The sequence below is a fragment of the Rhinolophus sinicus genome, chromosome 2 (assembly GCF_057876585.1).
Source record: "Rhinolophus sinicus isolate RSI-liver-muscle chromosome 2, RSI-T2T, whole genome shotgun sequence".
In the NCBI taxonomy this organism is placed as follows: domain Eukaryota; kingdom Metazoa; phylum Chordata; class Mammalia; order Chiroptera; family Rhinolophidae; genus Rhinolophus; species Rhinolophus sinicus.
Genome location: NC_142502.1, coordinates 174,059,777 through 174,076,480, shown reverse-complemented (window position 1 = coordinate 174,076,480; position 16,704 = coordinate 174,059,777). Strand labels below are relative to the sequence as shown.

The window sequence follows — 16,704 nt, the reverse complement described above, 5'->3', positions numbered from 1 at the left end:
TTTAACAAATATACCATCTGGTGTGGGATGTTGATAGTGGGGAAGGTTGTGAATATGTGGGGACAGAGGATATATGTTACCTTTTCATATTTTCCCTTCAATTTTGCTGTGAATCTAAAACTGCTCTAAAAATCTATTTAAAAAGACACATGCATCGAAAACTGACAGAATTTCAAGGAGAGAAAATCTCCCCTCGTAGTTGAAGATTTCAGTATTTCTCAATTAATTCCTAGAGCAAGTGGAAAAATCAGTAAAAATATGGAAGAAACAAACAACTATCAACCAAGTTGACCTAATTGACATTTATGGCACACTACCCCAACAGCAGCAGAATACATGTTTTTCTTCTCAAAAGCACACAATCATGGACTATAAAACAAATCTTGAAACATTTAAAAGGATTCAAGTCATGCAAAATATGTTCTCTGACTACAATGGAATTAAAATAGAAATCTATTTCATATACCTGAGATATCTGATAAGTCTTCAAATATTTGGAAACTAGATAACACACCTCTAAATTACACGTGGTTCAAAAGAAATCAAAATTGAAATTAGAAAGTATTTTGAACTGAAGATAAATGAAACAACATATCAGAATTGTTGGGATGCTACTAAACCAGTACTTATGGGGGAATTTATAGTACAACATATTTATATTGAAAAATAAAGATGTCAAATTAATGACATCAGCCTCCACATTAAGACATTAGGCAAAGAACAAATTAAACCTAAAATAAGCAAAACAAGAGAAACACAGTAATAAGTATTAGAGTGGAAATCAATGAATTAGAAAACAGGAAACCAATAGAGAAAATCAAAGCCTCTAAAGGTAGTTTCATATTCTGAAGTCAATCAATGTAATTCATTAACAAACCGAAAATTCCAATTCCTGATTTAAAAAACAAAAAAGCAACTCTCAGTGGGTCATAGTAGTAGGGAACTTCTTCAGCCTGATAAAGGGCATCTAGGACAAACCTTTAGTTAACATCAGACTAACTATGAAATACTAAATGCTTTCTAAGATCAGGAACAACAATGTCCACTCTCACCACCACTATTCAACATTGTACTAGAGTTCTAGCCAGTGCAGGTGAGAGAAATTATCCAGAATAAAACAACCTGTCTTTGGAGAAAACACTGTCTTCTATATAGAAGATCCAGGGGAATGTACAAAGAAGCCACTAAAACTAAAGAGTGAGTTTAACAAGTGATTTTAGCAAAATCAGTATAAAAATATAAATTGAATGTTTATACCCAACTATCACTCAGAAATTGAGTGAATTTTAAAAATTTCTTAAATTGTTACAGTCATTTTTTAAAAATTAAATGTAGGTTAAATCTGACAAAGATGTGAAAAATCTATTTGCTGAAACCTACAAGACAATGCTGAGAGAAATGAAAAAATAAATAAGTGGAAACAAGGATTAATGGCAAATACTAAGATCACAAATTTCTCCAAATTGATATATACCTTAAATACAATCCCAATCAAAATGTTGTATTGATAGAAACTGACCACTGATGCTATAATTCATATGCAAAGGACCTAAAACAGCCTACCTAACATTGAAAATGAACGGAGTTGGCGGACTAACACTACCTGGTTTTAAAATATTTATAAAGCCACAGTAATTAAGATAATGTAGTACTGATGCAAAGATATACAAATATGTACATTTCCACCAGCAATGCACAGGGGTTCCAATTTCTCTTCACAAGGCCAACACTGTTATTTTCTTGTTTTTTTGGTAATAGCCTAATGGATGTGAAGTTGTCATTGTGGTTTTGATTTGCATTTCCCTAGTGATAAATGGTATTGAGCATCTTTTCATATGCTTATTAGCCATCTGTATGTATTTTTGGAGAAATGTCTATTCAAGTTCTTTACTCATTTTTAATTGGCTTTTCTTTTGTTGGTGAATTATAGTTCCTTAATACATTCTGAATGCTGATTTCTTATATATGATTTGCGAATATTTTCTTCCATACTGTAGATGTGGGTTGCTTTGTCACTGTTGATCAAGTCCTTTGCTGCCAATGTTTTAATTTTTAATGAAATCCAATTTATCTGTACTTTCTTCTGTTGCGTATGCTTTTGGTATCATATCCAAAAAATCACTGTGAAAGCGAATTATGAAGTTTTCCCTGTTTTCTTCTAAGAGTTTTCATATTTTTAACTCTTGATGTTTAGATCTTTGATCCATTTTGAGTTCATTTTTGTATGTGGTGTAGGGAAGGGTCCAATTTCATTCTCTTGCATGCGGATATCAAGTGTTCCCAATATTTATTGACCTTTTCTCATTGACTAGTCTTGGCACCCTTGTCAAAAATCACCTGACCATATGCACAAGGGTTTATTTCTAAGCTTTCTACTCTATTCCATCGGTTTGTGTATCTGTGTTTTCGCCATTACCAGTTTTGATTACTGTAGCTTTGTAGTATGGATTTCCTTTTCATTTTTGCAATACACACATTCTTTCTGGCTCATGTTGAGTTCTTTTAATTCTCTTTGAGTGTTGCCTGAAAAGACTGGCACTTTCTGCAGTGCCCAAATTTAGCCAGAGCCCAGGGACACTTGTGCCTTCAGGCACAGGGGAACATTCAACAAGAAGGTAGTAAGGAAGTCATTCACACAGTGTCTGGTTTCTGGAAAAGAAAAGGCACATTCGCTAGAGTAAAACTGTATGCCTTTATTCAACATAAAATGAGTCATTAAGATAAATTACAGTTTGTCCATGTGCAGAAACATTATTATACATTCAATTTTGAAGGTAGTTTTATACAACCAATTAAAGGAACAGTCTAAAAGTGAGAGGGTTAAAGACAATAGTAAGGAGGAGCTAAAAGGCAGAGTTTTATCTGTCAAAGTGCTAAGGCCTATGTGCACAAAGAATTCAAAGTGAACAAGAGCAACATAAGGTCATTCCTTCCGTTCTGATTTCTCTTGGTGCTGGTGAAAGTCTTAAGGTGTGATACAATGAGTCACTGAATTAAGATGGGTTCTTAAAAAAATAGGTCATAGCACTTATGGCTAAGAGAAAAGTTTTCAAGTTCTAGAATTTCATTTGTCATGTACTCTGGCTCTTTCATGGACTCCATATATTTCATGAATTCTCTAAGAACAAACTGTCAGGTTCTTCCCAGCCCAGAATCTATCTTCTATGCAACAAGAGGGAAACCAAACTTGAGACTCTGGAAGAGTTTCATTAATTTAAAACTTGTGCAGTGATTAAATAAAGGTTCGGCTGGGTCACTACCGAAATCTTCAAACTGCTACTGCCTAAAAACCTAAAATGCAAAGAATTCCTGATTTAGGGACAAAGTCCAACTCCATTTCTAATCTCTAAGTATTTGGAAACATTAGACACTGGTCTTTGAAAAGAACCCAAGAAACATGAAATTTTATGTACCACATTTTCCATAGGAAGAACACAGGCTGTGTGTAAAATAATAGTTCTTAAGTATCTTCAGATATTTTGATAGCATTTAATACATCACTTTCTTATTGGGTTGAGTTTTCAGTATTTAAAAAGAGGGTCCATGATTAAAGTTAATACAATTGTTGTCTGAAGCTTAATAGTGTTTATAAGCCAATGTCTGCGTCACTTAACAAACACAGACAGGTACACAGACCTAAATCATGATCAGTGGCTAGGGCTGCCACTAAATTCAACAGAAAACAATTACTTAGCCCACAAAATGTGTCAGATCAAATTCCATGTGCCACTCACAGCAATTTAACATCATGTTATCAGAACCCAAAACCTTAAGGAAAAAAAAAATCAGTTTATTTAAATTTATCTTAAATCCAATCATGGGTTTACCTTTCTTCTCCCATAGACATTGTCTAGGTTTTGCAGTCAAGATGAAATCAGATGTTTTTAAATACCCTGTGGCTTCTTTTGAGTTTCAAGTTACTCTTCAGGAGAACCCACTATCTAGTCACAGCCGACCTTTGGCTCTCTTCCAGGTTGTCTGTCCTTCCTGTTACAAGGAAATCTTTCTAGGAGATTCTTCTTTTAGATTAAGACTGAAAGTTCCATGGAGGTATAGATTCCTTAGTTCATACAGTCTCTAGGAAAGAAGCCCAATCTGTTTGTCACCAAGTCCTAGGAAAATACGTGATATCCATCCTTCTACTTCCTGGACAGAGTTGAGGCTACATCACGTAGTGGAATACACCTAATACCTCTAACTGAAAGGTGAATGTGGATATTTTTGGCATACAGAATTCCAGTTGCAAATCCAATAATCCAGGTTCAAGATAAATGTTAAGAAAAATTCATTAATAAACACTGACAAAACATAATGATATACCCTTTTATAACTTTCTACCAGAGAGTATCAAAGAATTAGGATTTAGGCCACTGAAAAGGGCTCATGTTCTGCGGAAGTCTCTTTTAATTCAAGTTCACTGGCTTAGCGATAGAAAAAAAAGCCAATTCTACAGTATTAGAAAAAAGAACACTAATTTTATCCATTATGGAGACAAAACAGGGATGTAACATCTCTTCAGGGATACACTTCCCTCTCACCAGACTACCAGATGAAGATCAAGGTATGGTTTTTTTTCTTAATTCTTTATCTTCTTTTGGGTTATTTACCCACATTATTTGAAAGGGTTAAACATAAGATAAAGAATTTTTTACTGACATTCTGACCCAAGTTAATGGGAAGGGATTGCTTTCAGCCTAATTCTGTTAATGTAGATATTACTAAGAGATTTCTTGAAATTTTTATCAACAACTGTAGGTCTTCCAATGATAAGTCACCAAAAAAGGTCAATTTTATTAACATGGCTCCTCACTTCCATTGTTGTTTCATTGAGGGGCAATGCCCTTTTTCTTCTTCATGGTTTGCCAGTTTCACCCAATGCCTCCAAACACTATTTCATAACTCATTTACACTTAAACTTCCAACGTCTTGGGAAATACGTAGCATATATTACTCCTCGAGCTCTGAACTAGACACGTGCTGTATGATTACCACTTGAGCAAGACCTTTCACAACTTACATGGATGCTTGTTTACCCGTGCAGAACCATAACTTAACAGCACATAGGTGTTCAATAAATATTTGAATTAGTAAATAACATGATTTGTACAAAAATAGCTAGAAACATGCAAAATCTGATTCCTGAAGACCATTTGTGGTCCAAAGTAGTGTCAAAACCAATGAACAGGTTTCTCAGATTGTAATGTCAACCAAGTTGGGGATTCAAGTTGACGCTGTGTTCTGGTGTATTGCTCTCTCTCACCTGCAGACCAACTATACCTTTAGGTTCCTGGCATTAGCTGAATATGAATTTTACTTCCAGTGAGGTAGGAGGCCCATTTAAATAATGATAAATATGTACCAGAAAGTGGGTGGGGAAGGTCTTTGTAAATGGTCATCATGAACTGCTTCACCCACTTAAACACTTCACCTTCATTCCTATCTACAATATACGGTAATTACGAAGATGCAGATGTTCCCTGAGATTTAAGAAATTTCCTTTAGAAATAGTGTATTTTCAGTAAAGATTTAGAGTTCTGCTTTTTTGGACGGCGAAACTATCTTCACTATCTTTGGGCAACCCCCGATGTTTGAAATTTCAATTTTTGAAAAATAGTAAGGTTGTCTTTTAAAAAGTATTCTATGTATCCTTATTAATTCCCAAAATATGCTATTTTTATCAGTGAAAATAACCACAGCTGAGCAATTTCAGGGAGAACTAGAATGAAAAGTCAGTTTCGTGGGTCATTAAGATACATTTTTGAAATCCTGACCTTATTTTCTTTCAGGTCATCAATAAATCTATATATTATTAATGTTTAAAGAATGGGCTATATACCTTTATTGCCAAAGGCTATCCAGGTATCATTTTGCTTCCTTAAGCACATCCTAAAACCAAGTTTTTACAACCATAACGTTACTTCTCCTGGACATCAGGATTCCAGATTATCTCCTGGTACAGGACTATAGACAATTAGGCTCTTCTAACATCTGGCTCAGTCCTCATTTTCATCAATGCCCTCCCTGACACTAGGGAGATTGAAATCCAAGTCTGCCTAGCTCTTCTACTGTCCAGACCAGGGACAGAAAACTGGCTCTGAATCTCATTTCTCAGAGAGAAACTGGGAAACAGAAAAAGTGTTCTATTATCTTCATGAGATTATTTCTTCACATACCCCTGGCCTGGAAGGCACTGACAGTGAATGTCTGCTAATGAATTATTAACCACTGTGAAGAAAGAAAAACCTATTCCGCCCCCCCTGAGATATTTTCTTACCATTCTTTGTTCTACAAGCAAACAGTGGGCACATGAAAAAAAAAGAATACACCATGGTTTTGTTTTGTTTTGTTTTACTTTCCCAGTGACTGACATTAGGTGGTTAGGAGACAAAACAGTTCAAAGGTGAAAACAGACAGACAGATTAAGAGAATTTAATTTTTACCAGAGTTGTGAAAGAAATATGTTACCCTGATTCTCATCAAATGACTCATTTTACTCCCTTCTATACAACCTGTGGCAATCTTCCAGCAATAATATAAGGCAACAACTGAGGGCCCTTAACCACACCACTCAGATACGTATATGTTAGACCTCCAGATTCACCAAAAACTCCAAGGTTTTCATTTTCACTTTAATTATCTTTTACTTAATAAAATGAAAAATAAGAATATATGAATACATACAATCTATATACATATATTTATTGCAAATACTTAAAATTCTTATGTAAAATGATTTCTCTATATTTGTGAAAAAATACGACTTTTTAAATGGTGTTGACACCAACTTCTCTGTACATACCCTCAATTCCAACGTTAACAATTCCTTTAAAAAAGCAAAAGACACAAAAGGTTAGCATTTACCAAACCAGTCTGTACAAACCTTATAGCCAGAAGGAAAAAAAAAAAAGCTTGTGGTAAATAAGTCAATTTTCTTTTAAAATAAACAATAAACTCCAAAACTATTCCCCTTATTGCATTTCTTTTGAAATAATCTGAGTGTCTTTAGAGTAACTTCCTTTGAAATCATTTGTGCCTTAACAGTGAGGTCCTACATTAAACATACCATATATGAGAAATTCAAAGTCTTTCACTGTCACTTTTTACATAGATATTAAAATATATATTACTTAAAATATATTACTGGAAAGCTATTTTTAAAATTGATCTTTAATAATTGTATCAAATGTAAAGCATTAAAAAAAATAAAGTAACCAAGAAATCTATGAAGCTCTTACTTCCAACTTTAGGAAATGTTTTACCTATTGTTTTCTTTCAACAGGCATGTAGGTAACGAAACATGATAGGAAAGATCCCTGCCTATCATGTTTCTCAGAGTCTCTTTGGACTATTATATAAATTGAGTGAAAACTACCCTGGCCAAGTTTATTACTTAGCACTTTGTTGTAAAGCAACGGGGAGACTTTTCCCTCCGTGCTGTGAAGTAAAATCTCCAGGTCATAGAGAAAACCACCCTGGCACTACTCACTGACCATGAGTTCTAGAAATAAATAGCAGTGTAATGACCAGAGAAGACCCCCTCATTTTAACAAATCATTTCATTCAAGAGTGTTTTAAAGACTCTAAGGCGGAGAAAGGCAATAATAAGCAATTAGGATAGTGACTGTCGTGTCATTAATATGTGTGAATTTATACCTTCACCTGGAAGGCGATGAGTTCTTCCCTTTATGTAAATCCAAATTAATTCCTGAAACAGCTGCATCTGTGTGCCTTCCTAGCCCATGCAAATACCCTCCTCCACCCCAAGATGAATTTCACATGTGTCAGACCTTATCCTTTAAAATGTTACATGGGATACCACAGCTTCAGTGTCTTGAGCACAGGAATCAAGGAATAAAAGTAGAGCAAACAACTCCAGGTTATTTGGCTTTATTTCCTATTTAATAGGATGGAGAATTTAAATTAAAATTCCTTAATATTTAAGATCCAGGGAACCTTTTCTACTGGAAAACTTAGAACATTCATAAGCGAGACTGAGATGATGTATTGTTAATGCTATCTCCCCAAGGTGACCTGCAGTGGAAGGTCTGGGAAGAAGGCTCGAGAAGCACACCCTGGAGGCATAAGCATCAGGCACACTGCCTGACTAGTCACTGGAAACAGTGCAACTTAACACCATAAACGTAAGCTTAGCACTTACTAGAAACATTTCAGATTGAATGGAAAGGTAAAGTAATTCCGAAAACCTAAGATAAAAATTGCTTTAAAGGTATTGGAGTACCATCCTCTAATAATTTAAAGATTTTCTTATTCCTACTGCTTCCTTTTCAAAAGGGCCAGTTCGTAATTTTTTCCCCCTGTTCAGCTCATATTAACTTTCTACTTGAAACCAGTGTTTTGAAACAAATTGATAAATGGATTCAATTTACTACTGGCCTAAGAGAACCCAACTATTCTCTCATTTGATCAATATCGAGGCAGTGTACCTGGTTGACAATGTTTTAACGGGCATTCACAAATGCAAATATCTTATTAGCTAGGTCTTATTTGTTAAGAAAATCTGGTGAATATTAATACTTAGAATCACCTGCAAGAGGCTGGGTCAAGACGAAGAGGCACGATATGGTTTGCTCTCTACATGGACTTGAAAAATCCCTGATGCTTTTCCTCCTTTCCTGATTAGTCTGTCCATCCTCAGATTAAGGGAACCATGGAGGAGAAACTTTCTATGACAGGCAAGGTGCAAAGAAGAAAAATCACTTTAATCAATCCAAACTGGTGATTAACGTTTAGCATGGGGCAGTTCTGCCACCCCCAACCACTTCCAGCCTGCAGACCAGCCCTCAGTCCTGCCACTGAAGTGGAGAGTGTAGAAGCTGGGCATGGGAATTCTTAACCAGCAATGTCTTTTTAAGCGCCCCTGGACTATCCAGGATACCAACAGTTTGGGAACAGACCCATGGTTTGTTTCCAACTGGTTCTTGAATGAAGAACTTAAACCTTATCGCTGGATCCTTGCAGGTGTCATGTCTCTTAGCTATGTGTGTGCTGGAAGAAAAAGGGGAGTTAGAAGGACATCTAATTGTCTTGGATGAACCTAGAACATAGATATTAATCCTAAATTTGCTTTGGGCCATACACACACAGAAAACCCCCACAGAAATCTAAAACTAGTGAAGTAATAAGTTTCTTATAAAGCTTGAAAGTATTACAAGAGTGTATAACACAGAGGGTGGGGAGGAGAGGGTAGCAGAATAGGAGCAAAGCAAAAATTACAGCCTCCTTTCTCCTAATCTGGAATGTGACTTCATTAACAACTGTACACTGTTCTGCATGTTGTAAATATCACATCCTGAATATTAAGTACAACTATAACTGTACTAGGTCACAGTAGTTTTTACTTTTCACACTTGAGATTAGGAAACTTGAAATCAACATGCAAATGATGCACATTGACAACACCCAATTTTTAAATACCAAATTCTGGTAAATTATAGATTTATTTTAATATTCTTTAACCATGACCTAATATATATACTCAAAAATTCTTTAGTCACTAGATACAGGATTGAAAACACAACAAAAAAGGAAACAAAAATAAACAAAAACAGACAGAACTTTGGGGTAATTTCTCTCCTTTCTAGATGCTCCCTTAGCCATTTACATCAGAAATTTCTAGTGCATAGGCAGCAGTAATCCAAAATAGGGGTCATATTTTCTAAAACAGGAAAAGTGTCTGATTTTTATTGCGTGTAGGTGTGTGTTCAAAGTACTACATAATAAGATTACTCCATACCCCTCAAATGCCTGGGAGGTCAAAGCAGGTTTAACAGGGTGGGCCAATGTGGCATTAATGAGCTTTTCTACCTGCAGCAACAGCTGACTACAGAACATTAGGTAACAGTTCGGGAGAGAAGAAAAAAGAGGCCACCTTGTTACTAATGTTGAAATCCTTTTCCAAAGTTCTTTATGTTCAGTTTAAAAGTTTTTGCAGCTTCATCTCATTGCCCAACAAAACACTAAGTTCAAATCAACGCCATCAGTAACATTTTTCTGTTAGTTTTCTACGAATATCTCAAAGCTGTTTGTAAGCTCCCATTAATGACTAGGTCGCTGGATATTACTTCTGACTGTTGCCCTGCCCAAGCTACAGTAACACAAGGGCCAGAGAAGCACACCCATCATGGACCAACTGCATTCACTGTCTCAGGGCAGGGGAGTGAGATTAGGGAACAGCAGGGACCCACAAATTGCAAGCAGAGTGCTTCGCAATCAGAGCTTTCAAAGTGTGAAGTATTAGCTGTGGAATTAATACCTTATTAAAAATTTGAACTTAAGAATGTTGCATCTAAGGTAAAGAGACTGAGTAAACCCTGAATCCAAATTATGCAAAGGCTGAATAATCCATATAAAGCCTACAGTCAGACGGTCAAAACAATCAGCATGAATGGTCACTTCTCATTTCTCCAGACCATTCCCTCACCCTTCCCAGCTTCTCAGGAAACGGCAGAAGGGAGGCAAGCTTCCTTTCACCACGCATGGCGTTACATTTCTCTCAGAGTCTGTGAAATAGAACATAAATCTGAATCCAAAGTAATACATTATTACCTAAACATTTGGAAAAATGTTAGAACAAAATGTGACATATTTACATGATTTTGTAAGTGCAAACTTGTCACAAATTCACCGTCTTGCTTGATTCTATTACTATACAAGGTGCTCTTTCTCTAAAATGTAAGATCTGTACTCTGTATTCCTGATTTAACATTTGTCTCTTAAGACAAGTGAAACCTTTTATCTCTGTGATTCCAAAAGGATGCAAAAAACACATCTTGTCAACCCTTCCTGTTTCCTTTCCAGTGTGTTGTTCTCTTTCCAGTCTTGTTACCGAACGACAAGGCAGGAAACACACAGTTTAGAGGGGCCAATGCAATCATCGTGGCAGAAGGCTCCACACCCCTTGCACATGATCATGGCTTTCAATCGGCAGTAACATTTTGAAGGCGTGTCCTCGATGCTGTTCTCCTCAGGAAAGGCCTGCACAGGAATAGTCTGGCCATGGCTGCCGGGATTCAGAGCTTGGCCAGCAGGGATGGTAGTGACAGTCACTGAAAAGGACATGACATCACCTACGTTGCTAGATACCTGGCTGCAGTCAGGCATCCCCGGTACGGCTGCGTTATGGTCCATGTCAGAGGAGGTGGAGACGTTGATCATGCCCCGGTAGCTGGGCCCGACCTGGGTGGGGCTTCCATAGAGCTTTGGGGTTTGCAGTGGTGGGAGGAGGAGAGGCTGATGGGTGGGACTGTCTGCAGGGGGAAGAGCCGTGGAATTGAAAAGCTCAGGGCTGCTATGCATCGTCTTACCTCTCGCTGCGTGAGCCATTTGCTTCTGTGCTGCCTGAATAAAATCTCTGGCTAGAGTCTTCTCATCAAATGTTTGGCCTCTAGTGAACAGGTAATTCTCCTTGCTTAAAGTGGTTAGCTCGTGCATTGGTGTCTCTGCCATCACATTCTTTTTAGTTAAACAGTCACTGGTGGACAGGGTTTCTCTACTGTGGGGTCCTGAACCTGCTTCACACTTGCCCGAACTCTGGGAAGCCTGGGGCTCCTGCTTCACCATGACAGATTCTTGCTCATCATCCGTGCTTTCCTCATCAGTATCTTCTTCTTTACCACTGCTATCATCTCCGGTTGCATTTTTACAGTCTGCATATCCCATTTTCAAGGCCTCATTGGGGCTATTCAGACAAAAACGGTCTTCAGGGTTTACAGAATGGGTCCTCCTAAAGCTCTCTGAACCCCGGCCATAGGTGGAAATGTTAAGTAAGTAGTGACCTGCCATTGCAGGCTTTGATGTCCTTCTGCCAGCAAAACCCAGCATGAACCTCTGGCTTGTGGAGATGTTTTCTAACTGGAAACCTGAGTGAGTGAAGTTGAACTGGGAGGGCTGTACAAAGGAGAGAACGTTCTGCCTCTGCACATGAACCCTCTGGATGAGAGTCTGAAGGATCTGGTCTTGGGTTGCTTTACTTAGTCCTTCTTGGTGTTGGTGTGTGTCAATGCCAGAGTCCCTCAGATCCTTACCTGAAAAGAGCTGAAGGGGTCTCGGAACCTGGGGGAGATGCTTACTTTGCAAGGTTTTACCCAGCTGCTGTATCGCTGGATGAGACGGCCTCTCGTGAACGTCCTCTCTGGTGCTGTTATCTGTTATGTTGGTGCCTGTGGGTGCTCCTATCCCTATTTCCTCTTTTGCAGTCAGTGGAACAGTTTTCATTTCAACTTTGGTGAGAGGTTTAGGCAGAATCTGCTCCATGGGCACATCTTTGCCCTGGAGCAGCTGAGTGACCAAAGGATTATTAGCAGGAATACTAGAGCTTGTCCTTGAAATGGGTCCATTTGTATTTGAAGAAGTTCCTGGAGTTTTAAGGCTAGAAGCTGCTGGCAAAGTGCTCAAGGAGGGAGCCAATCCAGTAGGTGCTACAGTTACACTGACTGGGGGTATAGAAAGCTTCTCTAAAGTGGCTGCTATTAATAAAGATGTTAAAGGAGAGGACGTCATATCCACTGAAGCCCTAGCCGTTGTCTCTGCTGAGGTTGAAGGGTTTGGTGTATTCTTACTAGAACCTGCTTTGGGCTCAACTGTGCCATCAGCTGCAAAATGAACAGGTGAGGCACCTGAGATTAGAGCAGGTCCTGTTGGAGTAGAAGGAACTTTCTCCTGCCTGCACTGATTGGGCCCTTGCGGGTGGCTAAGAGAGGACACTGTGGCTGGTGCCCTGGAGGGATTCCGTTTCTCATGACACAATTTCCCTAAAGCTGGTGGGAGTGTGTTAGTGTGAGCTGGTGATGGGACACTTGCGCCTGTTCCACTGATGGCAGAGGTTGGAGGCACTGAGGGGGTTTGCTGTAGTTGTGCTCCAGAGACACTGCGAGGCTGTGCCTGGCCTGTGGTCTTGCTCTCAGATTGGGGCTGAGTCTCTGACCCACAGGGTAAAAGCTCTCTCGTACCTCCCCTGCTTCCAGGTCCTGCCAGTTCCAGTGTGGGGCCCTTTCCAGTTTCACTGACTCTGTCCGAGTCTGGGTGCCCCCCTCTAGCAGTGTTCCTTTCACCACCCTCTCCTGGACCTTGTCCACCCCCGGGGCCAGGTCCTGGAATGGTCCCTCCAATGGAGGCGGCTGCAGCAGCTGCGGCTGCAGCGGCAGCTGCTGCCCTCTGTGCTTTGACCAGCTGGGCTTTTGCTTTGATGTCTGCAAGAGTTCTGGCTCCTGTTCTGTTAGGACTAGTGATGGAGACTGGAAAACGAGCCCTGGGAGAGACCTGCGATGTAGGAAACGGCATGGGGGAGATTCTGGAGACCGGGATCTGAAAAGAAGTAGGGGGGAAAAACCAACAGAGCTTAGTTTTCATTTACAAGAATAATAAAACTTCATTAACACATTTTGACAGTAGGGTACACACTACAACACCTGTGACAAAGATGGGATGTCCCTGGCTGAGAGACCAAACCATGGAGACAGCAATTCAATTAGGTTTCTAGGGTCCTCCCACCTCCTCTACTGGTGCCAAAGACTCTCCTCCCTCAGCACCCACTCTCCCCCCAAATCCTCACACCTCTTCTCCACTCTCTCCTAATGTCACAACTACGCACGGCTGCTTATTATTTAAGATACAGACCTTTCTGTGGTTACCTGCAGTTTAAAATGTGTACGTGAGAAAAGAGAGAAACAGAAAGAAAGGACTGGCATATCATTACCATCTTTTACTTCTTAACTTTACTACCAAGTTCCAGGGGAAAATTCTTGCTCTCTTCTGTTCTACACAAGCACACACGCACAGTTCAGCATATAGGCTGAATTATTTCACATTGGAGCGGCTTCTAGGTCACACTAGAAGACAGTGCGTGATCCACAGGTGTACCCCATTCTGCCCACCCTGATAAGGGAGTATGGATGTAACGTATATAATGTTTACAATCATTCTCATCCCTGGCTAGCATTATACTTACCTGTGGAGCTTTTTAAAAATATATATGCTCCGAGTTCTACCCCAAAACTGACAAATTAGAATCTCTATGGAAAGAAACGCTTTTCTGAAAAGCTTCTTGTGAGATTCTGATGCATCATCCGGTTTAAAACCATTATTTTTCAGGTCATAAAATAACGTATCTGAAAGGAATGTGACTCTTGCTTGAAACAATACTTTGAGCTACTGGAGTTTTAGAATGCATCAAGATCAGATCCTCCCAGTAGTTGGTAGAGTTTAAAGGAGCAAATGATGTTCTAGGGCATTTAATTAAAAAAAAAAAAAATCAAGGCACTGAACACTAAGAAAATGCATGTCATTTTTCTAGAACTTCTAATTAAGAATAATGAGGTCCCTAGGGATTTTCATTTGCAATTGTCATTCCTCAAAAGGTGTAATCCTGAAAAAAACGATTCTGTCACTCAGATGTTAGAACTGTGAGATTGTGTAACAGTTGTCAGAAAGTTCACGTATTTCATATCATGAGATACACCTATTATCTCTCTTAAAGCTGAATCTATTTTACATCCAATTGCACAGTCTTTTAGAAGCTGCCCACAGTAAGAAAGAAGCAATTGTTACCCCTTAGAAATGTCACCCAGAAGAGACCACTAACACGGGGGTGGGGGTGGGGAATCAATAAAACTAGAAAATTAAATACAAGACAGTATAAGCATAGCTTTCAGGGCAATTGTACATAGGGACAAACAACCTCAAGAATAATCTTAGAATAACAACACACCTAGCATAATAAACAGTATCTATCACAATGGATGAAAATCATTAGTAACAGGACAATCATTAAAAGTGGTTAAAATTAAGTTTTAACAAAAAAAAGCTTTAGTTATTCATGTAAATAGCCCTGTTACTTGTTTATGTGGAATAAATGAGATATTATACTTTCCTTTTAAGTACACAATCACTCAAAGTTGTCTAGGCACTGACAACAATTTAACTTCCTGAGAAGCCCTACCCCTGTAGAGCAAATGAATTAGAAAATATACAATGTGTGTCTAAGTTTTCCATCTCTCTCTCTGTCTCACTCTCTCTGTCTCTCTGTCTCTCTCTCTCTCTCTCTATATATATATATACACATGCACACATTATGTTATAGACATGTACACGTTATAACATATATATGCCCAATATAAATTTTATATACATATGTATATGCATAACATTTGTAATAAAATTCAAATTTTGTTTTTCTACTTAAATTTTGTTTACAGTAACAAATTAAGCTTTGTGCTCTTCTAAGAAAGTGGGATTTGAGATAGTATCTAAGGTAAAAAGCAACTTCTAGTAGAAAGTCTTTTGGTGGGGGATAAGAAAGAAGAAAATAAAAGGAAAAATGTTAAATAATATTAACTTGGTCACAATGGATTTAGGTTTTCAGTGTTGCACCTCTTTGGAAAAGCTGAAAACAGACTGAATGTGATGTAATTCAGCCTCTTTACAGATGAGGAATATAAATGATGGATCTTAACCAGTGTCATTTATATACAGTAAAATCTAAACTGTACCTCAGCTCTCAGGTCTGGAGAAGTTCTGACTGACATTCATTACAGAAAGGTTTCTAATATTTCTTATAAGAATAGCAAAAATGATTATCACATAAATCAGAATCTTTGGTAAAGCATGACTAAGTTTGTTATTAGTAGAAAAGTATCAAAAAAATAAGAAAAAAAGAGATTCCTAAGTGCTAAAACCGTAAATCTTAAAAATAAAAAGTAATGAAGAATGTTATATTATTAGTAATAAGCAAAAAGAGAGAGAGGAGGCACATGGTGCATGAAAAGGGTTGAGTACAAGCAACTGAATGTTTCCAAGGAACATTTCCTGATAGACCTAACTTTGGTTCATCTAACAAAAAAAGGGGGGAAAGTATTTCTATTTGGCTTATTTTTCTACTTAGATCCTAATGTGAATGAATAACACCTAGTGCCTGGACTCACAGTAGACACAATTGCATTAATAAATTCTATTAATAAAAAGTATCAATAAATAAATACTGTTTATTAAATGAATGAATGGACTGCAAACTGATACTAAGCACAGCCTAAGTATTAATAAGCCTGTAGGTCAGAAGTAAAAATGTGTTTGGGCTCATAACTGGTTAGATGCAGTCTTTCTACACAAGATAGAAACACTGCTACAGGAATTTGAAAGATTTGACACATAGCAATATTAAGTTAAAATGGAAGTCAATGACATAACCTAAGCAGCAGAGCTTAGCAAGGCTATTCCATCTTACCCACGTTTTTCAAGTAACCAGAGGTGACTCATGGTAGCCACACACTTTCCGTTAGAAGGGTGGAACTAAAGGTAGCTCTAAGACCCACAGAACATAAAATCACTTATGGCAGAAAGAAAAGGGCCAAGCTCAATGGTAAATATCACGGCTCTTGGTACAAAGATATGGTCTCTTGATCACACCAATGAACGGTCTCCTCATGTTTATCATTATTCTTATTTTGTCACATGAGACAGAATATTTTCCATAACTGTCTTAAAAGACAAGAGTAGCCAACAGGGGGTGGGGGAGAGAGGTGGTTTACATTAGATATGCAAACACCAACAAAGACCTGTAGGAATACGGTTCTAAATGGCTGTTTATTAATAATTTTATTCATAAGACCAGTTACATGCATATCAAATCTACACAACTGCTTCTGCATTAAGAAATACCACAAATTACTTGAAATTTGGCAGACATGACCA

At 38.1% G+C, this 16,704-nt stretch overlaps 1 protein-coding gene across 4 annotated transcripts in view; it reads right to left on the bottom strand.

The window, feature by feature from the left end:
- Nucleotides 1-2,673: 2,673 nt before the first annotated feature.
- Nucleotides 2,674-16,704, bottom strand: part of ASXL2 (ASXL transcriptional regulator 2) — a 122,100-nt gene continuing 108,069 nt past the window's right edge. For all 4 annotated transcript variants that reach the window (XM_019712756.3, XM_074331791.2, XM_019712757.3 and 1 more), the window contains one exon: nt 2,674-13,323. In XM_019712756.3, coding sequence (XP_019568315.3) covers nt 10,843-13,323 — 2,481 coding nt within the window. In that variant the 3' untranslated portion in view covers nt 2,674-10,842. The remainder of the gene's footprint in view (nt 13,324-16,704) is intronic.